This window comes from Heteronotia binoei, chromosome 1 (assembly GCF_032191835.1).
Source record: "Heteronotia binoei isolate CCM8104 ecotype False Entrance Well chromosome 1, APGP_CSIRO_Hbin_v1, whole genome shotgun sequence".
Classification (NCBI taxonomy): domain Eukaryota; kingdom Metazoa; phylum Chordata; class Lepidosauria; order Squamata; family Gekkonidae; genus Heteronotia; species Heteronotia binoei.
In genome coordinates, this window is record NC_083223.1 from 80,998,911 (window position 1) to 81,025,134 (window position 26,224).

General features: G+C 41.0%; 1 protein-coding gene, 1 long non-coding RNA gene and 2 other non-coding genes across 11 annotated transcripts in view; all 4 read right to left on the reverse strand.

The window, feature by feature from the left end:
• The window catches only part of SYNCRIP (synaptotagmin binding cytoplasmic RNA interacting protein), a 22,481-nt gene extending 5,979 nt beyond the window's left edge, over positions 1-16,502 (reverse strand). For 4 of the 8 annotated variants that reach the window (XM_060236745.1, XM_060236736.1, XM_060236727.1 and 1 more), the window contains exons 1-10: positions 16,209-16,501; positions 14,560-14,719; positions 13,817-13,935; positions 13,560-13,667; positions 13,058-13,171; positions 12,625-12,801; positions 9,702-9,837; positions 8,826-9,031; positions 8,241-8,390; positions 7,293-7,414 (exon numbers count right to left, since the gene is read on the reverse strand). In XM_060236745.1, coding sequence (XP_060092728.1) covers positions 7,293-7,414; positions 8,241-8,390; positions 8,826-9,031; positions 9,702-9,837; positions 12,625-12,801; positions 13,058-13,171; positions 13,560-13,667; positions 13,817-13,935; positions 14,560-14,707 — 1,280 coding nt within the window. In that variant the 5' untranslated portion in view covers positions 14,708-14,719; positions 16,209-16,501. Of the gene's footprint in view, positions 1-7,292; positions 7,415-8,240; positions 8,391-8,825; positions 9,032-9,701; positions 9,838-12,624; positions 12,802-13,057; positions 13,172-13,559; positions 13,668-13,816; positions 13,936-14,559; positions 14,720-16,208 lie in introns of all 8 variants that reach the window. The other 4 variants (XM_060236760.1, XM_060236752.1, XM_060236709.1 and 1 more) reach the window with 4 other exon arrangements.
• A 4,553-nt stretch (positions 16,503-21,055) lies between these two features.
• LOC132570279 (uncharacterized) lies at positions 21,056-25,533 on the reverse strand. Its single transcript, XR_009555313.1, has 6 exons — positions 25,446-25,533; positions 24,509-24,564; positions 23,488-23,600; positions 22,281-22,314; positions 21,958-22,079; positions 21,056-21,185 (listed from the first exon to the last, which is right to left on the reverse strand). It is a non-coding gene; the product is annotated as an uncharacterized LOC132570279 (long non-coding RNA).
• Positions 22,162-22,233, reverse strand: LOC132589398 (small nucleolar RNA SNORD50). Its single transcript, XR_009556598.1, has one exon. It is a non-coding gene; the product is annotated as a small nucleolar RNA SNORD50 (small nucleolar RNA).
• Positions 23,375-23,443, reverse strand: LOC132589406 (small nucleolar RNA SNORD50). The gene has a single exon (XR_009556599.1). It is a non-coding gene; the product is annotated as a small nucleolar RNA SNORD50 (small nucleolar RNA).
• Positions 25,534-26,224: the final 691 nt, after the last annotated feature.

Below are 26,224 nucleotides of genomic sequence, written 5' to 3' on the forward strand. Positions count from 1 at the left end.
TATGGACTACAATCATGCACAGCAGTGGCTGAGGTGGTGAGAACAGCAAAAAATCATCTGCCCAGCAACTTGTATGAATAGAGAACACTTCTTTTAGTGGCACAGGATCCAACCCAGCACTAAAATCCAAAATACCATGAATAGTTGGGACACATAAAGCTGTTTTATACTGAATCAGACCATCAGTCCATCAAATTCAGTATCATCTATTCAGACTGGCAAGCAGCAGTTCTCCAGGGTCTTAGGTGGAGGTCTTCTATATCACCTACTATTTGATCTTTTTTTATTGGAGATGCCATGGACTGAACCCGGGACCTTCTGCAAACCAAGCAGATGTTCTACCACTGAGCCACAGCCATAATTCTTGGAAAAGATCATTGTGTATTTTTCCTACTCACTGCAGTCCCTGTTCCCCATGTTGCTTCTGGAGGTCAGAGAACATCTGAGAATGCAACACTGGACTGTAATGGGAAGGACCAATGGCAACAGATCCCTTCTTCTCACTGCAACCCCACATGTTGCAATATATACTTTTTATTCATAAGGTTACTTAACCACTGGAAGGGGCTTTTCAGGAGGTATATGTGGGTACAGTAGGAAAGGAGAAATGGCAAAAACCTTTTCAATGAAATCTGATCCATTAGTAACAGTTTAGATCCATGCCTATATAAAACTAAGACAGCACATTTGATCCAACTTGCATTAACAGGAGTTCACAGAAGCCCCTGTGGGTCTCAAAAGCCTACTTTGGAGGATTAAAGGACCTTCCTGAACAAAATGCCATGCAGCATATAATGCTGCAGGAAGACTACAGAATGGGGCAAGATCATCCACTTGATTCTTGTGCCCTGCACAATTAAATTCTGCCCATGAGTGAGGAGTATACTTCTCTCCTGCAATCTTTTGTGGTATTTTGTTCAGAAAAAGCTTTCAGACCACAGCAGTAATGGTGTATGGTAGGCAGAAACAGAGAACAGCCACTGTCTGCAAACTTCTTCTGTTCATGGAATTTTCACTGCAGAAGTGGGACAAAATAATATACACATGGGAAGCTTTGTATCAAAGAACTTTCAAGCTTCCTTAGAAGGTCAGTCTTTGCTAGGGATGTCTGTTCCTTCTGTTTTGGGACAAGAACGAACAGCAGCTGCTTGAAATTCATATAATATAGGTTCCCTTTCATTACTACAATATAGATGACAAGGCTACATTTTCAGCTCCTATGAGCGGCAAAATCTAAAATATGCTTGAAAACCTTCAGTAACAGTATATTATATTTCATAAATATACAGAAAAGTACAATTTTACCATGCTAGCTAAACTCTGCACAATGTATTTTATGTTCTTAAAGTAGTAAAATATAGCTGTGACTGAAATACTTTTTAAATTACAACTTTTTTTTTTGCTTTAAGAAAGCAAATAAAAAAGCAGGAAATTTTCTACAAATAAGATGAAGTATTGCTTATGTTATCTTTAAAAAAAACCCCTTTTCTTGAAAGACCTTGAAAAGCACACAGAGCAATGTGTTTAGAGTATTTTTAAATGTACTTCAGAATTACCAAATCACAGCACAGCACCAAGTCTATATCTATAGTCAGTATTGTTCTTTTGATTTTGATTTCAATGCTTTATTTATGAGCATATACACTGACATTTACCCAACAGATCTAAAACTGAAAGCCACAAATCTGAGGAAATTCAGGACAAATGGAAAACAGCAATCCCTCTGATTGTTACAAATTTATATTTCCCCCAGTGGTTCCTGAAAATTGTACTTTGCCCTTAAATTAGATATCAAACTGTATATTACTGTGATTCACAGTTCCTTCCATGAAGGAGGAATGTAAAAGCAATATGCATGCATTATAAAAGCAGTTGCTTAAGTTCTTCAAAAATTTGCACAAGTTTTCCTTAGAGCCATGACCACAAAAATGTATACTATGTGTATACTCCATACCCCTTTTAGAGTAATAATGTGGGGGTTTGATGCCTTTAAAACTAACAGCATAAGTATCTGTAGAGTAACTATGAACAGAACTTTGCATTGTTTTACAATGCCTGAAAAAAAACATACTTCAACTAAAGTAGAGAACACCAGCTATGGTCATCACTGAAGAGCATGATCTGGCCACAGTGATCCATGCTCTGATTATATTAGGTTACATTACTGTAATAATGCACTCTGGCTGCCTTTGAAAATGGTCTATCTGAAATGCAGCAGCCAGACTACTGTTAGGTGTTGAAAAATCTCTACCGGCTGCCCATTTGTTTCCAATGCAATCCAAAGACCTGATTCTTACCTTCAAAGCCTTAAATAGATTGAGGCCAGGATACTTTAAAGATCACCTCCTTTTATATTGTCCAGCATAAAATGAAAAATTTGCCTCACAATCCTTGCTCTCTGCCCCCACCCACAGACACGTGGCAAATAGAGAGAGCACTTTTTCAGTAGTGGCATCTCACTTGCAAAATACCCTTCCTCTTAAGGCTCACCTGGCACCTATGTTGCTTTCTTTCAGGTGGCAAGTCAAGATGTTTCTGTTTACCCATGCTTTTAATTAAAGGGTTGGTTTTTAAACATGACTTTAATTGTACACTGTTTTAAGGTGTCTGTAACTTGTTTTTATGCTGGGCTGAGGATTTGTTAATGCTGAATTTTAATATCTTTTAAGGTTTGGGTTTTGTTTTTATAAACCTTCTTGGGCCGGGTTCTAAAGAAAGTAAATATTAAATGCAGCACCTATATCCATGAGTTTTTATATAAGCAATGTAGCAATTTTTAAATCAGTTTAAGCAGATTTTTAAACATCTGAAGTTAAAATGAATTAACAGGGAGATCAGCAATGGAGCCATAAGTGTAGCCGACCCTCAGAAGATGAAAGGAGCAAAAATGAATAACTAGATAAAGCTTTCCCTATGAGGGACCATTAGAGAAAAAGCTTGATTATATGCCAAACTAACAGCAAGTACTTGATCAGCAGGAGATCCAGGGCTTTTTCGGTGGCAGCGCCAGAACTTTGGAACACCCTCCCAGAAGCTATAAGGGCCCTGCGGGATTTATCTGCGTTCTGCAGGGCCTGTAAGACCGAACTGTTTAAACAGGCTTTTGTGATCTAACTGAAAAAGGGCTGCCACCAGACACTGGTGGGTCTGATCATAGTTAAGAAGTCAATACCGCCTATACTGGATTGAAATAGCACTATAGAATGGTTTTAACGTTGATATGTAAATTATGGTTTTATATGTTTTATTGGATTAATTTTTTATAATGTTGTAAGCTGCCCTGAGTCCGCTTGCGGAGAGGGCGGGATATAAATGAAAAGAGATAGATAGACAGACAGACAGACAGACAGACAGACAGACCAAGAATAGGCCTTGAGTGAAATCAGAGCACGTACCTATGATTCACAATCTTAGCAGGGAAATCAAACTCAAAATGTGTTGCTCCTTAAACAATTACTACATCTACAGATGCAGTATGCTTACTACCACGATTCAGTCTGGTGATTTATTCTGAACTTCAAGAAACTGAAAGCATTATGGAATGTTCCATTCTTGAGCAAGATGACTGAATGGGTGCTGACTGGTCAACATTAAGCTTTTCTGGATGAGACAAATTGTTTAGATACCTTCAACATGGGTTCAGGCATGGCTATGAGACTGAAACAGCCCTGGTGGATGACTTGTGCTGTGAGACAGATGGAGTACAACTCTGTTGATTCTCTTGGGCCTCTTGGTGGTTTTTGATACCACTTATCGTACTTGAGAGATCACCTCCTTTTATATTGTCCAGTTTGGACCACCTATCTGGACTGGAATTGGAAGGCACCATTCTGTGGAGATCCCAGTCCTATCTGGAAGGCAGGTATCAGAAGGCTGTCTGAGAGAAGGTTCAATCTTGTCTCTCTAACACCTACATGAAACTGCTGAGTGAGGTCATCCACAGATACTGGTGACAATATATGAGTGACATTCAATTCTATCTTGTACTTCTAGGTGACCCCAGAGAGGCTGTAGGAACCTTGAACTAGTGACTGGAGGCAGTTTTGGAGAGGGTGTGGCCTAATAAACTGACGTTCAATCTCAACAAGTTGTAAATGCTACTGGTGAGTGGAAAGTGAGACCCAAGATTTAATGTGACATCTATTTTGGATGGGGCTGAACTCCCCTTAAAGGAATACGTCTGGAGATGTTCTTGAACCCAAGCCTACTGCTGGATAAGCATGTGACAGCTGTGGCCAAGAGTGCCTTTTGGCGGCTTTGACCGGTTAGCCATTTGAGGCCATTCCTGGGTTGAAAAGATCAGACCACTGCAGTGCATGTCCTGGTTACATCTAGATTAGATTACTGTAATGCACTTTATGTGGGGCTGCCCTTGAAAAGTGTTTAGAAACTTCAACTAATACAGAATGCTGAAGCCAGGAGGTTGATTGAATAAGGTTGTATGGGCCATATCACTCCAATCTTGGCCTATCTATATTGGTTTCCAAGTTGTTTCCAGGCACAATTTAAGGTGCTAGTCTTGATCTTCAAAGCCCAATACAGTTTGGACTAACATACCTGGTGTGTTCTTGAATTCTGGGGCTTCAATCTGAAAACAGTACTTTGGACCAAGCTGGCTACAGCTACAAAGTAACTTGTTTGTCTACTCTCCTTGTAAATGGACAACCTTGCAGAGTTGATTTCTTGTTTAGACCTGGGAGAGCTGGAAACTTGCTCCCTTGCCTAGTTAAAGGAGCTGGTGGTGGCAATACCCTGGAGCCTGGTGGCAATACCCTGGTGGTGGCAATACCCTGGAGTCTGTGGATTCACACTTTAGCCTTTTGCTTGTCTTGCCCAGCCAGTCACACACCTAAAATGAACTCCCTGGCTTAGGGAATTTATGACAAATTATACAAGGAGAACTTCAATCAGCAAGGTCTGTAGCCCCATATTAATTACAACGAAGAAAAAAACCTTTCTTCAGAGCTGTTTTAAACTCGAAACGGGCCTGTAGGTTCATATAAAATATGAAGAGAATTCTGACCTCTGCCAATAAAGGGAGGGTAAGACTCTCAAAATAGAAACATGAATGGGAGCTGGAACGAGCTATGGCTCCCCTACACAGGCCTTCCTCAGCATGCACTTTGCTACAGTAAACATTATATACCCATAAACATGCTGAAGCTACATGCTGAAGTTGAACTTGTACATCAGAGATTACCATTTTATGCGATGAAGAAAATTAAAAACAGAAGAAAATCAAACCTCAACAGTCAGTAATTGCCAGTGCTTATAAAAGACCCCTTAGTAGCCTGTTTGTAGCAATGTTTCCTCAATGGTACAAAAAACGTGAGTCTTTGTTAACGCAAGGTTACAGTTGCCAGGGGTTTTTCTATACACAATTATTAGAAATATTTAAACTCAACAAAAGGATGGGTGTATTTGAACTAGAATTGTGTACAAATGACCAACATGCTATCACTAAAATGTATAAACTTCTGTTGAAATTTGAAAGATGAACAGGAATAAGAATTTAATGATAAAGTGCTAAAAAAAATTGGCTACTCTATCCAAATGGAACAATGGGAACATTTATGGTTGAAAAGGTTAAAATTTAATTTGAGTTCTAGTTTAAAGAAAACGTTTTATAATGTATAACAATATACAAGTCTGGACAAATTAGCAAAAATGTATAAAAATATTATGCATAAATGTTGGAAATGTAAACATGAAGGAATGTTTTATAATATATGGTGGACTTGTAATAATGCTAATAATATCGGGCACAAGGTACATTCAATTATAAAGAAAATCTTAAAAACAGATCTACAAATGAAAATAGAAGCTTTTTTGTTGGGATTAATAAACACTCAAGAAGATGAATGAAATTTTGTTTTTGTCAATAGCAGCAAGACTGCTATATGCTCAAAACTGGGAACTTCACATTTACCTACATTGGAGAACAGATGGTCAAGAAAATGGAACTTGCAGAGATGACCAAACTTATATCTTTGATAAAATAATTTTATACCTAAATGAAAACCATTTACAAACTTGTGCAAAAAAGAAAAAAAATGAACTGATTAAAAGGCAAAGATAATAAGCTTACACAGAAAGGTGATAATTTTCTGGTAGCAGACAAAAACAGACATTATTCCATCTTTCTTTCAACTGTAGTATATCACTTATTGTTTAGGTTTTTTCCCATGCTGTAGCTGGGGAAATGTTTGTAGCAATGTTTCCTCAATGGTATGTACTTTTTAACAATGCATACAACTGCACTATAGGTATTCTAAATAAACTTTAACAATTATAACCACAGGAAAGATGACCAAATCACTCAATAGCAACAAATAAGTCAAGAAATTATAAAATAAAAAAATGGGAACTTCACAACACTGAATCTGTCACAAGTTATGAAGTTTTCATAAACAGAGCTGGAGTGATAGCAACCTAAGGCCCTGTCAACTGCAAGCCTCTTCTGCTCCTAGAATTAGCCAGATCTCCTCTGCACCTCAGGAAAAAGTAGCAGCTGACTGAACACACACACATGCATAAGGAAAAGCAAAAGAGGACTCAGTCTTCCTGGGAAGATTTCTGTTAACACAGTAATTCCCTTTACATTTCAAACACACATTAGAAAGCATGCATAAGCAAAGATGACATCTGTAAACATTAGGGTGAAAGAGCAAGCCTCTACTCTATGGCACAACTTTAACAGGGCCCTTCCCCTGCCATTTACTGACAGAAACTAAAATTTGAATGCTGGCAAGCAACTCCCACAGTGGCCACAGATTTCAGTGCACAGTGATTTTGAGAAGAAACAAGAACAGTGTTTATAATTTGAGAGGGGATTAACCCCCCCATATATAATTTTTTTAAAATTTCAATTTTTTTCTGTAAATTGGGGTTTAAAGTTCTAAGAAAAATCTGTATTGTCTATTGATTGCTCCAGTCTCAGGATTTAAATATCCACAGATGAGGGCATGTTGATAAATATACTGATATGCCACTTTACCGGTACACCATTTTTCTCTACAGATACCACTCATGTACTCAATGTTACCTTTACAACAACCCTTTGAGGCAGATTAGGCTGAGAGATTTATTGGCTCAAAGCCATCAGCAAGCTTCCATCCCAGAGTGAAGATTCAAACCAAGGTCTCCCACCTCCTAGCCTAGCACAATTATGCCGGCTGACTGTGTAATATGTATGCATTAAAGAAATCCATTCTTTAAAGAAATACAACATTTCCAATCCACAGTATGCGGAAGGGCTCAAGGGCATCCAAATCTGAAAATTCAAAACTTACATTTGATTTTTAGCAGCTTGTCTCTGTGCTTTCCGTTCTTTTCTTTTTTGATCTGGTGGCTTTGCAAAAACGATTTCAATATTTTCTCCTTCTAAATCTTTGCCATTCATTCCTTCCATTGCCTAAAGCACAGTTGAGAAAAAATATAACAAATTCCTAGGGAACTTTTATTCAAACAATGTGCAAAATACGGGCTGAACCCTTAAACATGGACAGTAATAACAGAACAGATGAAGATTGATTAGAAACATATAGGGTGTATAATTTTACTTTCTATCCTCAAGAGACAATTTTAGCTTCTGAAGTACAGATTTTCAAATTATTAAACATAAGGACTGGTTGTCAAGACTACATTAAATTCTATGCTAGAAAGCAAACACAGAAAATAAGACAAAATATATTAAGTTCTAAGAATTATAAAATTGTATACACTACTAAAAGTGTATGTAGAGAAATTGGATTAAATCTGTATGCTATACAGGAAACAAGAACAATATTTGTGAACCAGGAAACAGAATTTCAAGCTAAGTATGTGAAAGTAACAATCCTGTAACGGCCCAAGGATTTTTTTCCCAATAAAAGCACAACTGCCTTTTCTTGGGGTCATGAACATCTGGGCAGATAATTTCCACAAGGTTCCTCTTACTTGAGCATGTGGTACTAACATTTTCATTGAATCATCTAGATTTACTATCCTAACATTTTGCTGGAAGTGTATCAGGAGTTCCTTAAGCAAGACATAGCCTGTAAATTTTTTTCAGAGAGCGATGAGTAACTTAAGGAGCTTAGAAACAGAAATGATCAATGTAACGAGATTAAGAAAATGAAGTTACCAACTGATCTAAAGACTGTACGTGGTAATAAGTTCCAAGCTTCTCTGGACGGGAACAGCACATTTCTTTCATTTAAGACAATACAACTTATTCATTACTAACTCTCCAAACCTACCTTTACGGCACCATCACGTTCATCAAAATGAATGAAAGCATAATCTTTTAGCTTCTTCACTCGCTCCAGTTTTCCAAACTGACTAAAGGCCTTTTCTAGAATTTCCTCTGTGACTGAATTTGCAAGGTTCCGTACAAACAACACTTTTACCTAAGAAGGCATAAAGAGTTAATTTAAACAATATTTTTGCTGCTTTCTTTGCAAAAGGATGACTATAATGGTAAAGCTATGAGACATGCCAGTTTTACAAACCTGGCTTGAAATTTTGGATTTCACCTTGAAATTCCAATTGTAAAAATGTTCAACCAACCCTTTTCAAAGCATCATTAAAAAAGCTTGGGCAGTTCAATCCAATATTTTAATGAGTATACCTCTCCTACATAATTATTCTAAAGCCTGCAAATACTACAGAAGAGGCTCAGGTCACAATCAGAACATGCATATACAATCATTTCTACAAAGTTTTCCATTTGAAACAGAATATGTTTCAAACAGTATCCTTCTATTAAATACTAGCTGTCATTTTGACAGGCTGCCCTAACATTTCCAAATTAAGTTTATTTTCTGTTTCTCTACTTATCTTACCTTTGCCATAACTTCTGGATCTGGATCTTCTATAGGATCAGCCCATTCTACTGTAACGACATTTCCCCAGACTTTCACTTTTCCGCTCATTAATCTACGCCTGGCTTGAGCTGCTGTTTTGTGATCTTCGTATTCAAGAAAACAAAAACCTCGATTCTTTTTCTTGTCATCAGGCTGATGATACAATATTACATCTGTAAGACCCTCTGAAATTGAAGCCAACCAGATATATTTAGTTATTCCATCACACATACTTTCACAAAGGTCTCAGTAACAAAGCAGACTCAAAAATTTTGTCATGAGGGAACAGGAAGGCAAAAGAATTTTTGAAGATGAGGGATTACAAGCAGCCAGAAAGGTAAAAGCCCCTAAGATGCATGCTGGCATGGTTAAACCACTGAACTATGAGCATGGAGGCTTGCATTCAAATCCCTATTCAGCCATGGATTTGGGATGATCTCATTCTCTCTCCCCCAGGCTACCTCAAAAGGTTGTGATAAAATGGATTAGGGCACAACCCACCATTATGCAATGAAAGCCAGAAAAAAAAATTCTTTTATTAAAAATATTCATGAGCCAGACACTACTGAAGAGGAAAAAGCAAACCCTGGAGAGGGAAAAAAGCTTGGTATAGGTTACTCTAGATAGGCTTCTTTGGACAACATTTAAGACCCCAGCATGACAGCACAAAGACATCAACACCTAGATACTCCTTCCACCTCTACCACCTTCCATAAATTCAGTATTCATGATCTCAGTTTAGAATACCATCATCATTCAATATCAGCCGAAAGATGGTGAAAAAATTCATCACTGATCACTTGAAAATAAATATTTCCTTTTGTATTTACTCATCAAAAGTATCAAGCAGCTTACCTGTTACTTTGCCAAATTCTTCAACTATCTGCTCCTTGGTTTTACTCTTAGGAATAGAGCCAACGAAAAGTCTGTTATTGGCTACAGAGATGCATACGCCAATGTGTTTTCCCGAACGAATTTCATGATTGTTATACTAGAAGAGTTAATACAGGGATAGATTATCCAAAGCAGTTTATTCCTGCCTTCATTTTGCTTGCTAAATTCAGTTTTTTACTTTATTGTAAAAGGGTCAATGTACATTAACAGTTGTCCAAAAACTTTTATAGTATGCAATTTGGTCAGCTTGCTTCAGCCATCTAGACTTCTGCAAAACACATTTTCTGTAGTTCTACTACTCCCATTGTCTGCCAGTATGTTTGCTATTGCACAGCCATGTAGGTACCCTGTTTAAGCAGGGTGTTTAAACAGATGGTCTTTGGGTTCCTTCTTGCTCTAAGATTAAAAGTAACTTGAAACATCAAGTTATACCCTAAACTACAAAATGAATTACCAAGTACAGACAAGTCAAGCCTTTCTATTTCAGCATCAACTGGTTTCCTTATGAAGTGTCCATCCTATACACTGTTGAAAAACCTGACATTTCCAGCCCCACAAACTTTCAAAACAAGCATGTAACAATGTATTTCCTTTGCATTAAGTTCCCCCAAAAATTAATAAATTACAAATCCCTCTGGTTATAACAAGCAGGGAACTGACAATATCAAACTAGTGGTTCCAGGTGTGGTGCACTTCTACTGAAGCCAATCCTAGCCCAAGCACAGGTCAAAAATACATTGTGCCTGTATCTGTAAGATGTTGTAGAAATGAACAGGCCAAACGTTCCTGTGTATGGCTATTATACCATTCCCCACATCCTAATATGCAAGGTGACATTTAGTTCTGTTTAAAACAATTTTATTGGTAACACATGGTAATAAATCTATATCTTACATCTTAAAAAAAAACCCTTCTTTTATCTACCCCATATATTACTTTCTACCCACCCCTCCCCCCGTTATTTGACCCCCGTCGGTGTTATTTACTTAAAATGCAAATATTTAAAGGTACCCTTAACTATTAAAACAAAAAATTATATTCTTCTTTTGTTTATATTTACATTTAGTTCTAACACCACAAACACAGCAGCAGAAACCAATATATAGGATTAGGGAGCCAAAGTGAGGCAGAATTAGACAGCGTTACTGGGCTGGGGGGCTTCACAGATGGGAACATTCCAAATGCTTTTAATAAAAGCTACTATTTTTTAACCATACTGCAAAAATGCCCAAGGTCTCAAACTTCAGAAACATTTGCCTACAACTGAAGTTTCAGTTTAGGACATCAAGTGTAGAGCTGATTTCCAAGAAACCTGTGTTCATATGAGAGATCATCTCGCACTTGGAATATCAATCAGCAAGTTATCATAAGGAATTCTTATGACTTTATGAAATGGCAGACTAATCCGTTGACTATAAAGGAAAGATAAATCCAGTGTGCTGCTTGAAAGCTGTAAATACCACACATAAGGGTCAAGTAGTAATAGTCAAATAGGCCTGCACTACCAACCAGGCCTGTACCAAGGATTTTTAAAATGGGAGGGGGGGCACCTATGAATAATATTCGGAGGGACTTAATGGCTTTCCTGAAATTCAGGGCACACAACACAGGGCACCCATTCTTCCCTTCCCTCCTTTACATCACAGAGACTGGCAACTCCTCCTTCCGCCCCTCTTGCATAATGTAGAGCCCTCCCCCTGCCTTCTGAGGGCCACAGGGGTGAAAGCTGAAAGGGCAGGGGCCACCCCTCCCTCCCACACTACTTAAATCACGAATGAGGGAGGGGCATGGGGAAGAAAGGCTGGGGGTCCTGAGTCAGGGCACCCCAACAGGAAGTAGGGGACAGGGCCCTCACAGGCCCTCCGTCCACAGCTACAGGCCTGCTATCTTAAAGTGTTAAAGACCAAACTAAAAATTCCATCAGTTACCTAGAGCTTAATACTGGAACACAACCATTACCCCAGAAATCACTAGTCTTTTTTTTGAGGGGGAGTGGGAAGAGAATCAGGAAGCTTCATGAGAAAAATGACATTTTAATAATATATTTGTTGGATAATTCATAAAGTTATTTCCTATTTAATTTATACAAATCTAGAAAGTTAAAAGTTTATTTATGGCAGTTTTCTACTTCTACACATTCAAAAATAACACAAGAACTTGCTTTAACATATTATTCCTTTTTGTTGATGACACTGAGTTAAGGATCAGTTTATGTCCAAGGCCACTGAGAAAGAACATCATTACTCCACAATTTTCCACTCACTTCCCCCTCTTGAGGTAAGGACAAACTGATATTAGACATCTGTTACTGTACTCAAACTGTATTTATATTCTGCATTTATTGTTTTTAGTTAACTGAATTTGTATTCATTTGTATTTATTGTTTTTAGTTAACTGAATTTGTAATTTGTATTCCTGAATGTTGTACACTGCCTTGAGACCAAAATATCGGGGAGAGCTCTCTAAAAATCAAATCAATAAATATAAAAAAATTCAATCCACTAATAGAAATTATACTGGACAGTATCCTCAAGAAAATATGTAGCCTTGAATTAATCTTATTAAATCTTTACAGGCAGTTACCTTGTTCTTTTTTAGACTCAGCCAACCACTAAGGCTGGCTTCCCCTCCCCCCCCCATCCCTTTCTGCACTTTTTAAAGTAGATTCACTGCAAGAGAAACCAGAAATGCTAAATATTATGAATTCAAAACACAAGATAAAGTTAATTTAAATACATATAAGAAATTCCACCACAAATTAAGTTCTGCAAATGCTAAGCAACTTGAACTTACATATTAGGGTAAGCTGATGAAAAAAATTATTAGCTACTATCAGCAATTACTTTAAATAGTAAGTCCATAACACCACAATGAGAAAACTTACCAATTTAACAGCTTCCTGAGCTGCCTCTTTGTTACAAAAAGTGACAAAAGCATATCCTCTATTTAGACCAGTCAGCGGGTCCATCATTAAGCGCAAATCCCAAATAGGTCCAGCTTTCTCAAATAATGGGACAAGCTCATCCTCAAATAAGTCTCTTGGAATCTTACCCACAAATATCTATAACAAATATATAGACATGTATTTTAAAAAACACAACACAGATGAATACCATTTTTCACACCTAGAGTTGCCAAGAGCCTAGAGAAAAATCATCCTGTGTCCTTAGTTTAGGAACCAGGTGGTGACATTATTTACCTGCATATCATGAAAAGCTTCATCTGCACATTTCCACAAATTAAGCCTTTGTTAAAGATGGTATTTTTCTGTAAGTCCGTTGGCAACCCTAATTACACCCAAATATTATCTTGCTTACCTCAGTGCCAACAGACGGCTGCTGTCCTGAATAGACAGACTCTGGGGGAGGACCACCATACTTCCTCTGTCCAGTAGTCACATCAAGCGTGTAACCCGTTCTCTCCAAAAGTGCCTTCAGATTTAAATTGAAAACTTTAAGTTGTATATAATAAATTGTCTGTGTTCAGTATCTGAGTAGGACCACCCAAAGCCAAATGAGAAACAAATTCTACAAATCAGGCACCAGTAAGTATACAGTAAGACTTTAAAGAATGCCATAACCAGGACAACTGTAGCGGTGTCACAAACTCTTGTCAGGTAACACAAAAGATCAGTTTCAGGAATAATATGTGAGTTAAGTATAAACCCAGAATGTGCACAAAATAGCATATATGACTCAGATACTACTAGAAATACCCCAACCCAAATTCCTCTTGTATGCCAGTTATAGCTACATGGAACAATAGCATCAATGACCCGGAGACAGAAATAAATATATAGTTTCCTGTAATAAAGCATACCTTTATTTTTGCCTCATCTGGTCCTTTGCTAGGTTCTGCCACTTTGGTCCCTTGTTTTTCTCGCTGTCTGTATGTCTTCATTACGCCACATAAAAAGGCACTTTTGTTCTTTAAAGGAAATTATCAGCTGTTATTATATAGGCAGATTTAAGGAAACAGGCATAAAATTAATATTAGATCTTCCTTACTTCTATGAGTTACATATGGACTAACATAAGCCACTGCCAACCAAAAAACCCTCTACTATAATACTTTACCTGAACATGAGATAGATCGCTGTCTTTAAACTGCAAAAGCACTGCAAATGCACCTTCTTCATTAAATTCTTTTAAAGCTTCAATAGCTCTTTCATCTAAATCACTGTGAGCAACTAACCCTAGAAAGAAAAATACTTTATTTTAGAACAATTCAATCAGGTAGTCTATAGCATTTCAGAAGCCGCCAATGGACAGGCTACGTTAGGATTATTTTCCTTACTATATACGAAAAATACATTAGTCAATCAAATTAATTAATCTTCAAATATATTATGTAACATGTCTACAGCTACTATGTAGCTATCAAGAAATCACAATGTAAAGGCTCTTAAGAATTAACCTAAAACACTCAACAAATCTCTTACTGTCCAAACTGAGCTTCAGAACATGACTGCACGCACAAAGCCTTTGCACCCACAAACCTAAACATTCTATCAAAGTTGTCACCCACAAGAGATGCACACCATGAATGCCTCAGTGAACTAGCCTGCTCCAAACACGCACCATTCTAATCCACTATGCATTGTTCCTAGAGCCCGAATGACAAGAGTTTTCCCTCACCACCACCCAGTCTGGTCTATCCTAAGCATTATGTAGCAGTTGACCATCCAAGCACTTACTAAGACGACTGCAATCCCCATATTTTGTTTTTTGGAAACCACAAAAAGTTGCTATTTTAGCCCAAAGCAAGGAACGTCCAATGGAAAAATTGAACATGTGACTTTGCAAGTTTCACATCTTACCTGCAACGTAAATTTCATCTAGTTTTTCAGCAACTTTCTGTGGTAAACCAGCATCAAGCAATGTCTGGAAATGCTCAGAATGGGTAACTGCAGCAGAAGTATCCATGGGCTCTTCAGTACCATTCCCATTAACATGTTCAGAAGCCATGTTTCCAGATATCTGTTCAAATGCAATAAGCATCATAATTAAGCTAGAAACCTTGAAGCCAAACAATTTGGACGTCAATATTTTGCTCAAGACCTTTGGTCACGTGAGCTTATTAATAACAGAAAAAAGACGTCAATACATGCAACTGCCCACTAGACGCTTCAAAACTTAACCCATTCTCCCTACTAGTTTTAAAATAAGAAAGCTTGCAAGCTTCAAAAGGAAAAAAAACCCTAGTAGTGCAAAGGCATACTCTAGAACCAAAGCCTGAAGAGGTGCGAAGATTTTACTACAAGTGCTACACAATCCACCAAACTCTGACTCACCTCCCTTACTCTCCCTAGCACACCCTAAGCAGCTCTGGGTAAGTTAGAAATTGAAGAAGCGAATGGCAAGAAAGAACATGCAGACGCCACCCCCGCGATACAGCCACTGCCATCTACTGCTACCTTTTTTACTCTGATCAATTACTTCGACCCAACATATGTCACGACCACCCCTCCTCTGCCTACACTCAGGGTACTTCTCCTTGACAGGGCCTACAGCAACCAAGCAAAAGGAACAAAAGCGCTTTCCAATCCATACCTATCCCAGGTGGCGGCCGCCGCCATAAGCCCCAAAAGAACACGTGCTCGGCGCATTCAAATGTCTTACAACTTCCTCCAGCGACCAACTTCCCTCCATCCCACCTCCGGAAAACCAGACTTTCCCTCCCCCTTCTCCCCCATCCTTTTTTTCCCCCCTCCTCCGGGAGAGGAATTGCAACACCCTGGGCCCGATTTCGCCATAACGAGGAAAGGCGAGCGGGGAGGAGAAAAGAGACGGGGTGAAGGCACGAGGACTTCCCATGCTTTCACAGCACCCCGGAACAGTGTATAGAAACACAGAGCCACAGACGCCCGTCCAGCCATACCCAGCCCTCCTCCCCTCCTTGATATCCCCAACTCCAATGTGCAAGGCTGAATACCAGACCCTCTCCTATTCCGGCCTCGTTACGTGACTAGCGGCACGCGACACCCAGTCCCGCAGCCACTCTGGCGGCAGCCTCAGCCCCAGCCTCCTCTCCTCTCCTTCCCGTCCCACCCCACCCCGCCCGGGAGGCGCCTCGTGGCCAATGAATGGCGCTGCCGCCAGGACAATGAAGCAGCTGGAGCTCCCAGCGCTCCCCGGGAAGGAAGGAAGGAGAGGCAGGCAGACGCGTGGCTTCTGTTTCCCGTCCCCTTCCCCATGGCAGACCTGAGGGTCCCGGCCTAGTCCGTCACTCATGCCCCATCCCGCTGTATGGGACAGGCCCGCTCGCACCGCCGGCCCTGCTTCTCCCTCTGTCTCTCCTTCTTTGTTGATTCCCTCAGGACCGTCGGCAGAGGCAGCCACCTGAAGCCCGAGGACTACCCTCCTGCCCACCCCTCAGCCGACCCCCTCCGCCCAGGGGACCGTTTTAAGGTCTCGGCTCTCCCACCCCACTCTTTTCGCCGTCTGACATGCCCGGGTGGCTGCTAACCTGTGCGGGTGAGTGGCCAGGGGGCTGGTGGTGATGAATGGCGAGCTAAAAGGGCTCCGGAGGGGAGGGGGGTGGTGTGGAGGGGGGCGCGGCTGGCTGCTCAGCTGTTGCGGAGCTGCCCCTTCTCCGCTCTCTCAACGTGTCCGGAGAATGTGCAGGAGCCTGCGTAAAATGGCGGCCGCTGGAGCGCTCACGCCGCTGCTGGCACCAACCAACCCCCAGCCCCCTTCCAGTCGGCTCAGGCAGGGAGGAGGAGGAGGCGGCGTCGCGCGCGCTGGCGTAGCCCCAACGCCGGGGTCTCCTAGACGGTTCCGCAGGGGTTTAGCGCCCCGCCCCACTACTGAGTTCTAGACAGTCCGGAAAACCGAGGCGTGGCCGTATGCGCATGCGTGCGAGGGTAGCGTCCGGTCCGTACGCGGAAAGAGCAGAAAAGAGGGAAGCGAGCCCTCCCTTTAAGCGGCGCTCAGCCGTGCTCGTCAGAGGCTTGAGAGTCTGCATGGGGTACGGGATTCTTCGGGTTCTCGCACGTAAACACGCGAGAATTCGGCTTCCGTAGTGGAATTATCCTTCAAGGAAGAAATGGTTCCATATTCGTCGGAAAATCCAGGTGTGGGCAAGGGCATGTTGTTGACTTAAAAGCTGGACATACGCGGGAACTGGATTCTGTCAGGTCCCTCTGGCTTCGCTTCCTCAAGAACTGTTCTCATTTCCAGCATCGGAGCCCTGCCTGCAAGGGGGGGAAGCGCGGAAAGATTGCAAGGGAAGAGGTGGATAGCGCTGCCAGAACGCCTGCGCCTTGTCGTCCCATCGACTTCTTTCTCACATCCCTCTCTGCAGGATTTGAACGACTCGCACGAAACTGCCACCGTCGCGCCTAGTGTAAATGGTGTTGATTTAGTAGTCATTTGGGCACTAGAAAGTCGGGTCCAGGGCCTTTAGGACTAAGCAGTGTGCCGCCTGCTTAGTCCTAAACGCTTCCCTCTCGTTGGCGGCGTTGGTTCTGGCACAGGCTACTTGCAGGAGAGAGCTTTTTCTCGCTCTGCTTGGAAGCGATTTCTTCTTGGAAGGGCTGATTGAGGGGGTAGGAGGGGCTGCGATATGGCTTTAAGCTAGGTTAAGGGACAGCCGATCTGTTAGCCTCTGCGGCTTTCGGCAAGCAGATGGGCGGGGGGAAATCTTGAATATTGGTGCTACTCCCATAAACTCAACAAAGCTCTTAAATTTGTCTCTATAAAACAACACATATTGTATACTGCGCTGTCATTAGCTGAGCCATGTAGGTGGGTCAATAAGAAAAGCTGTTTTATTCTAGCAGTGGTAATTTACCAACCTTCTAGTATTCCACCTTAGCTGCATGGAAGAAAAACTTGGCTGGTAGTATTTTTACTACAGGATGCCCATTCAGGGTCATTGAGACCAAAGTAGCTTTGAGCCCCATGGCGCAGTGTTAAAGCTGCAGTATTGCAATCCTAAGCTCTGTTCATGACCTGAGTTCGATCACCGGTGGAAGCTGGGTTTTCAAGTAGCCGGCTCGAGGTTGACTCAGCCTTCCATCCTTCCGAATTTGACAAAATGAGTACCCAGCTTGCTGGGGGAAAGTGTAGATGACTGGGGAAGGCAATGGCAAACCACCCTGTAAAAAGTCTGCCATGAAAACGTTGTGAAAGCAATGTCACCCGAGTCGGAAACGACTGGTGCTTGCACAGGGGACCTTTCCTTCAAGCAGGTAGTAAGTGTTCCATTTATAGGCTGTACTGACTCTCCAAAACATATACCCAGATTTTCTTAGTCTCGCGTGTTACTAGACTGGAATCTTGCAAGCCAGCTACCTTAGTGAAATCTGCAGTCTGTATCAGAAGCATTAGTTCCAGGTATAGAAAAGAGTAACTGACTTTGAGGCATGAACCAGTTGCCATATTTTCCATAAAAGGTTCACTTTGAATACCTTATGTTAAGACCTCTGCAGTTGCAAGGAATTTAAGCTTTCCCATTGATAAATGCAGTCTTCAACTTTCACTTAAGAACATAAGAGAAGCCATGTTGGATAAGGCCAATGGCCCATCCAGTCCAACCCTCTGTATCAGTGGCCAAAACATTTATATATATACACACACACACACACACACACACATATACACACTGGCTAATAGCCGCTGATGGACCTCTTGAAGCTGTCTATGCTTGTAGCCACCACCACCTCCTGTGGCAGTGAATTCCACGTTAATCACTCTTTGGGTGTAGTACTTCCTTTTTTGATGTTTTAACCTGACTGCTCAGCAATTTCGTTGAATGCCCATGAGTTCTTGTATCATGAGAAAGGGAGAAAAGTACTTTACTTTCTCCTTTCCATGCATTATCTTGTAAACCTCTATGTCACCCCGCAGTCGACATTCCTCCAAGCTAAAGAGCCCCAAGCGTTTTAACCTTTCTTCATTGAGAAAGTGCTCCAGCCCTTTAATCATTCTAGTTGCCCTTTTCTGGACTTTCTCCATTGCTATAATATCCTTTTTGAGGTGCGGCAACCAGAACTGCACACAGTACTCCAAATGAGACCGCACCATCAATTTATACAGGGGCATTATGATACTGGCTGATTTGTTTTCAATTCCCTTCCTAATAATTCCCAGCATGGCGTTGGCCTTTTTTTATTGCAATTGCAATCTTGATATTTTCAGTGAGTTATCTACCACAACCCCAAGATCTCTCTTGGTCAGTCGCTGCCAGTTCACACCCCATCAACTTGTATTTATAGCTGGTATTCTTGGCCCCAATGTGCATTACTTTGCACTTGGCCACATTGAACCTCATCTGGCATGTTGACGCCCACTCACCCAGCCTCAACAGATCCCTTTGGAGTTCCTCACAATCCTCTCTGGTTCTCATCACCCTGAATATCTGCAAACTTGGCCACTTCACTGCTCACTCCCAACTACAAATCATTAATAAACAAGTTAAAAAGCATGGGACCCAGTACTGAGCCCTGCGGCACCCCACTGCTATTAAAACATCGAATTGCTTCTCCCCTCTAGAAGACCTGTTAGAGCCAGCAGAAAAGGAGGAACTGACTAATGAGTCTGACCACAAAGATGTTGTAGACTCTCAACTCCAGTCTGGGGTGGGGGCTTTAAAGGTGCAGCAGAGACAGCATGACAGCAAGACTGCCCATTTATACTCACTCTCTGCTTCCCATTAATTAGCCAGTTTTTGATCCACAGGAGGACCTGTATTTTTACTCCATGACTCGAGCTTTCTAAGGAGCCTTTGATGAGGAACTTTATCAAAAGCTTTCTGGAAGTCAAGATAAACATCTGTTCGGTCTCCTTTGTCCACCCCCTCAAAGACCTGTAACAGGTTAGTGAGGCAAAATCTTCCCTTACAGAACCCATGCTGAGTCTTCCTCAATAACCCGTGTTCATCAGTGTCAGATCCACAAGTTCAACTTTGAGTTCTTTCAGAACTCTTGGATGTATGCCATCCAGACCTGGTGACTTATTAGTTTTTAATTCGTTTATCAGTTGTAGGACCTCCTCTCGTCACCTCAATCTGACTCAGGTCTTTCAACACCTTCCAAAATTAGTGGTTCTGGAGCAGCCAAATACTTCTCGTCTTCCAGTGAAGACAGAGGCAAAAAATGCATTCAGCTTCTCAGCCATTTTCCTATCCTCCTTCAGTAATCTTTTTACCCCTTGGTCATCCAAGGGCCCCACTGCCTCCCTGGCTGGTTTCCTGCTTCTAATATATTTGAAGAAAATTTTATTGTTGGTCTTTTTTTGCAATATGCTCCTCATAGTCCCTTACATTTAGACTCATCACTTCAAAACACTTCCAGTACTCAATTCATTCCTACCACAAATGCTAGCATGTATCATTTCTTACCTAACAGTTGTCCCTTAAAGCAATTTCTACACATTTTAAGTGGCCAGTCAGGTACCTTAGTAATCACTGCAGGGTATGCAAATAGCTCTATTTGCAGCACTCATCACCCACATGCCTTTGCACATGAAGATTCTACTTCGTTATCACTAGCACCCATAAATGCTATCTTCTGCATATCTAATATTTTGAAGAGAATCCTACTTGCTATTAATCCTGTGATCATTAATTCATTCAAGGTACAGCAAGTGAACTGCCAAACCAGCAGAGCTTTAGAAAGGAGCAAGCATCCAATAGCACCATAAAAACTTGTGGCCTTTGTGAGTCACTGCCTACTTCAGCAGAGCTTTGTGGCATTTGAAAACTTCTGACACTGTTCCAGTACATCTGATTTTAGTATATCAGGATTTTTCAGCAAAAGCTGACTTTGTCAGTAGTAGTCATCACAATAGAGCATTCATAATTGCAGTAGAGTTTAAACTGCAGTGAATAAGGCTTCCCTGTCCCTCAAACCCCAGAATCCTCTATAAACTCACCCCCTACCAAAGTAGTGCCTGAGGTAACTGTAAAATTTAATCAAACCCCTTGGAGATACTCAGACTGAAAAAGTTTCATGGAAGCTTGATTAAAAACCTGTGCTCTGGAGTAATACTTGTTCTGATCCCCTCCACTATCACATGGCATAAACCTTCCTTGTCCTGTGAAGCCAGAGGGTGGCAGTAATCCTGCACTGTGCCATCAAGTTTTCAAACAAGGCTATTTGTTTAAGGAATGTTATCTTTTCCCTATTTTAGGGCACTTATTTATGTACTCCCATTCTTATTACCTCCACCCAGTAAATTGTTCTTTGTCAAGGGGGGAGGGGGCAGAATAGAACTTTTAGAAAAAATTGTTTTGATGTATTCACTGTAACTAACTACATGTTCTCAATGATTCATTGATGTCATTCAAAAATTAGACAAACATATGACCACTTTGTTAACATTAATTCCAAAGTTTTAGATTTATTGCACTGCTAATTCCCACAGAGCTCTCAAGATGTGAGGCTGATTGAAGTACATACTGCAAGACATCAGCTGATTTCCTGGCACCAAATTCATTTCACTAAAAACAAGGAAAAAGATTTTACAATTATGTGAATTCAGTCAATTGTATTGCAGTGTAGGCTTCCTAGTGAGCTTGAAAGGGTGCATCCAATCCAGCCACTCAGATTTCATGGAGCAAAGCTGCAAGTCAGTGAACCTCCCACCACCTGCATGTTCCTGGGTTGTGGCACACCCATGGAACAGGAATGAGGGGATGTTAAGAAATCACCAGCAATGTCACAAGTCAAAAAGGTGTTACATCTACTGGTCACACTACTCTCCTTGGCCCACTTTTATATGCAATCATTCCAGTTTTGCTAAATCACAGGATAGACTGGTGATTTGCTATTTAAACTTTGTTTCTAAGCATTATGAACTAGGCCTGTTATCTAGACAAGCAGGAGACAATGAAATAATATACATATGGATTTAATGCAATTTTTGTTCCTTTCTGCCATGCACTCTAGAGCAGGGGTGGCCAACGGTAGCTCTCCAGATGTTTTTTGCCTACAACTCCCATCAGCCTCAGCCATTAGCTGGGGCTGATGGGAGTTGTAGGCAAAACACATCTGGAGAGCTACCGTTGGCTACCCCTGCTCTAGAAGATAAGAATCAAGAGAAGGCTGACAGAAAGAACCAGAGACCAGAAAAAACAATGTTGCTTTTGTGTTTTTTGCAAGAAAGAGACAACAGCAGTAAAGTGTCCTAAAACAATCAAAACTAAGGAGCCCTACTAGAGTGCAATCTTGGCGGTTGCACCCCTTTAAGCCCAAAGACTTCAATGAACTTACAAGTAAATCACAATACATGACACCAGTGATATTATTCTATTGCTTTGATGGTAGTTTAAATCCAGAAGCAGATGATTCCTACATCAAGTCAATCCCAGATGCTTCCTAGACCTGATGCCAACCTACAAGTGAAAATATCAAGAAATCAGCAGTTCCAGAAATGCAACTAGTCTTAAAAAAGAAAAAAAATCTATTGGTGGTATAACCTCAGAAGCCAGATCCGTATTAGAGATTTCTCATCAAGTTCTCAGGTTCGGGATAGGTTCATCACTGGTTGGACCAATTCCATTTTTTAAAATATCCCAATTTGTTAATATACGTACCTTTATAAACAACAATTTCAGAAGTGTTAACAGCCTAAAAAAAACAAAATGCAAATTTAAAAGGATTGCTTAGTTATTTCTCTTCTAGTAGCATTCAATTTCATCCTTAATTTTTAGTGCGATAAAAGAATTCAGTTTTGTAAAACTGATTTTTAGTTTATTTCACAATGTTTGTTGTTCAGTTGCAGTCGAGTCTGACTCCTTGCGACCCCACGGACAAAGTCACGCTAGGCCCTCCTACCATTTCACAATGTACTGTAGCACAAAAAACACAGCTTCAAGGCTCCCAGCCATATTTTTAAGTGAAAAGTGGCCCATATCTATGGTCTAGTGCAGGGGTGGGGAACGTTAGGCCCGAGATCACTTGGTCTTGCTGGGCCAAGCCCTCCCCCCTCTCGTGGGCATTGTGAAGGACTGCTGCTGGGAGGGAGGGCTGGCAGCCAGGTAACACCAGTTCAATTTGCATGTGATTATCCCAGATGGTATGGTCTAATATGCTAATGAGTGTGTGATCTCATATGCTAATATTAGAGGATGTGGTCTAATATCTCTGGACCTAGGCATTTGCCTAGGGCGGCGGGCCGGGGTGTGTGTGTGTGAATTAGGTTCTCCCCACATGACTTCAAATAGAAAAACAATTATTTGCATTAATTTTGCTGGCCTGACCTTCTCCCTTGGCAGAGCACTGTTTTTTTTAAGTTGATAATTTTGTATGGCCCGCGAATAGTGTTATAAAAATCCAAATGGCCCTTGGCAGAAAAAAGGTTCCCCACCCCTGGTCTAGTGTTAGGCCTAATGCAGACACAACACTGACCTCCTGCAGTTACTGTCCAGAAAGCTACATGTAAAGAACAGTATGAGTAACATGTCAAAAGACAGGCAGAGCAACACACCCAAACCACTTTACTCAATGAAATTACCGTGGTCTGTAAAGCATAAGACTGTTAAACTCTTACCCTCAAATCCATTTTGCTTAGAGCAGTTCTACTAACATCAATGGAACTACTCAACAGTACAAGGTTTTGCAAAATGACAACTACTTGGTTATTTCCAGCATTAGATCTTTAACACATCTTATTCTGAACAAACAATGAATCTCAGAAGCCAGATCCGTATGATGTTTTTCATCAGAAATCAGGTTCGGGATAGGCTCATCACTGACATAACTTTTGCTCTGATCTCTTTTCTTTTTTGATATGTAACTAACCATAAGAAATTCTGCATGACTGTCCAGCAAATTAAACCTGATGACCACTTTTATAATGGCATACTAGATAATACATTCATTCTTTTCCATCACCCTTCAGGAAGTGTCACAATCTGAAAAAAAAGTGGAAAAAGAAATTACAATTATTGCAAATAAAGACTCCTAAACTCTAAAGCAAATAAAACATTATGCATGAATTCAACTTAAAAGCTTTCCTTTGGAAGCGATCTAACAATCAGCAAAATCAGTGGCTAGTAAACAAAACTTTACAAAATTAGCGATCTGTTGTAAAAACTATTAGCAATTCATATGTTTATGACTTAACACTGTTACGAAACTATCACTAAAAAGAAAGACTGCCCATCCACACTGCTAACCAATTGCAGTGATTTAGGATTATGGTATGGGGAAGACCTCTATTCAAAGCATATTCAGAGGTACCCAGTGTGGTGCCTTTGGGTGCCATGATGCCCACCAACATCTCTTCTAATGAAAGCCAAGTGTTTTTAGGAAGTGGGTGGGGCAAGGTAGTGTTTCTGTCCAGCAAGAATTTAGATTGACTACTGGAGATCTGACTGGCTGTGCAGATTAAAAAAAAAATGTTTTGGCAGCAACTGCCCTCACAGAAGATCTACACTATGCTACTGAAGTTACGCTGTGACAGTCATTTAGTGGCTAGTTCCACTTCCTGTGGCTGCCATTTTGTTGCTGTGCCCACCATGTGGTGTCAGAATTCAAAATGTGCTCACAGGCTCAAAATAGAGTTGGGGATACCCCACAAAGCTCATTCATTCATTAGATTACTTCATTTGCACATATGCACTACCATAATTTCAAACTTCTAATATAGATGTAGTGCAATTTAAACTTAAAGTTTGCATATAAATCCCATGTCTTAAGAAAAGATTAAATAGTTAAAACAAAAAGCTAAAGTGGTGTTACCTGTGGAAGAGTATCTGGAGCATTTTATAAATGCTAGCCAGAAACGCTCATACTTTTATAGGACAATATGAAAACTTACTTCTTTTCCTTGCATGCAAAGTGGCAACACCAGCACAGCATCTGGCCCCATGGGTACTGGAACAAACAAAATGCAGAATGAGTTTAGCAGAATGACTGTAAATTAACAGGCTTTCTATATACAGGTCACAAAAAGCCTTGCTGCACAATTAAATCATGGCTGAGTTTTCTAAACATGAGATAATTTCAGACAAATTAAGCATAGTTTCATTCTCCCATGAAATTAACAAGGTTTACATATAAAAAGAACACATTTAAAATAGATAGCAATGAACTAACCTAAATGGCCACACTTGTAATTGATTAACTTGTGCCCAAACTGCTTTCATGCTGAACAATGTCTAAGTGCAGTAGCACTTGTAAGACCAACAAAATGCTATTCAAGGTGTGAGCGTTTGTGTGCATGCACACTTCTTCAGCACACAAAAGCATACACCTTGAATAAAACTGTTGAATTAAATTAAGGAGCGTTAACGTTGCTTTAAATATAACTAGGTTCTAGAAGTCTTTTAAAAGACATTAAAAAGCGTAGCTTGTTTTCCATGATCCACATTCGTTACTTAACAGGCTGTTCCAAACTAAATGCAGGCATACTTGCTTCGAAGCAAATGCCACCCATTTCAGTAGCGGCGCTCCCACGTAATGTTTCATTTAAGACTATTTATGCCCGCGGTGCAATCGCCAATAGATAACTTAAGACTCCACGTGGCGTGGCCTATAAATACTCGACGCAGACGCCTCTCCCTTCGGCCTACAACTCCCAGCAGGCCGTTCATCTTCGAACCAGCCCTACGATCGCCGAGGAGAGATCTTTACTAAATCGTCATTGCCACACGAACTCCAAAAGGCAACCAACGACACATTCACTGATGGACGCACTTGAAAATAAAAAGCATATTTTGATAAGCGTCGGACGACAAAAGAAAAAAAAAACTTACTCGTAAAGTAATGTCTTCTAACCAACCACTCCGGACGTCTCCGAATAAAGAACGTGCAGAAGCCGTTGCAAGTCCTTATATAGAAGTGAACGGACGAGACCGAGGCCAGCCACGCCCCCGATCTCTCCCTCTCCTTCTTATTGGATGCAGACGGGAAAAAGATGGCATGTCTTTTTAAAAAGTCTAATACAGCCTATAGCGATGCTTGCTGTTAAGCCTCACCCACTAGAGGCCGGGTCTGGCTGGTTTGAATCTTTCTCTATGGTTTGAACTCATTTCCGTCTTTCTGTTATCCATTTCCGCTACCTGAAGTCACTTGTGTCCTAGGCAGAAAGCTATAAGAGTGAAGTCTCCCAGATTGTTTATGTATTCGGACATTCTTTGTACAGATCGTCGTCCCTGCCCTTTGCTGCCCGTAACGCAGTCTTTTTGATAGGCCACCTGCGGCTCGCTCGGAGCACCATTCTTCAATATGAGGTCTGCCCCGTCGGGAAAGTGGGAAGGTGACTGCCCGTGCCCATGTCCTCCCCAACGCCCCCTCCCACCCATCTACAGTCTCTGCACTAGGATGACTGCCGGGATGTGAGCAAGCCGGCCACAGGAGAGAGAGAGAGTAAAGCTGCCACTGTTGTGACAGCCTCCCCAGAAAAGAGCAAGCTGGCGCGCGGGGAGGGGTGTCTGTGTGGATACTCCCCTTTTCTGGGCGGGGGGGGGGGTGCTCCCTTTTGTTCACAGCCTGCTTGCTCTCCATTGGGAGCCTAGGCAACCTCAGTCTCTTG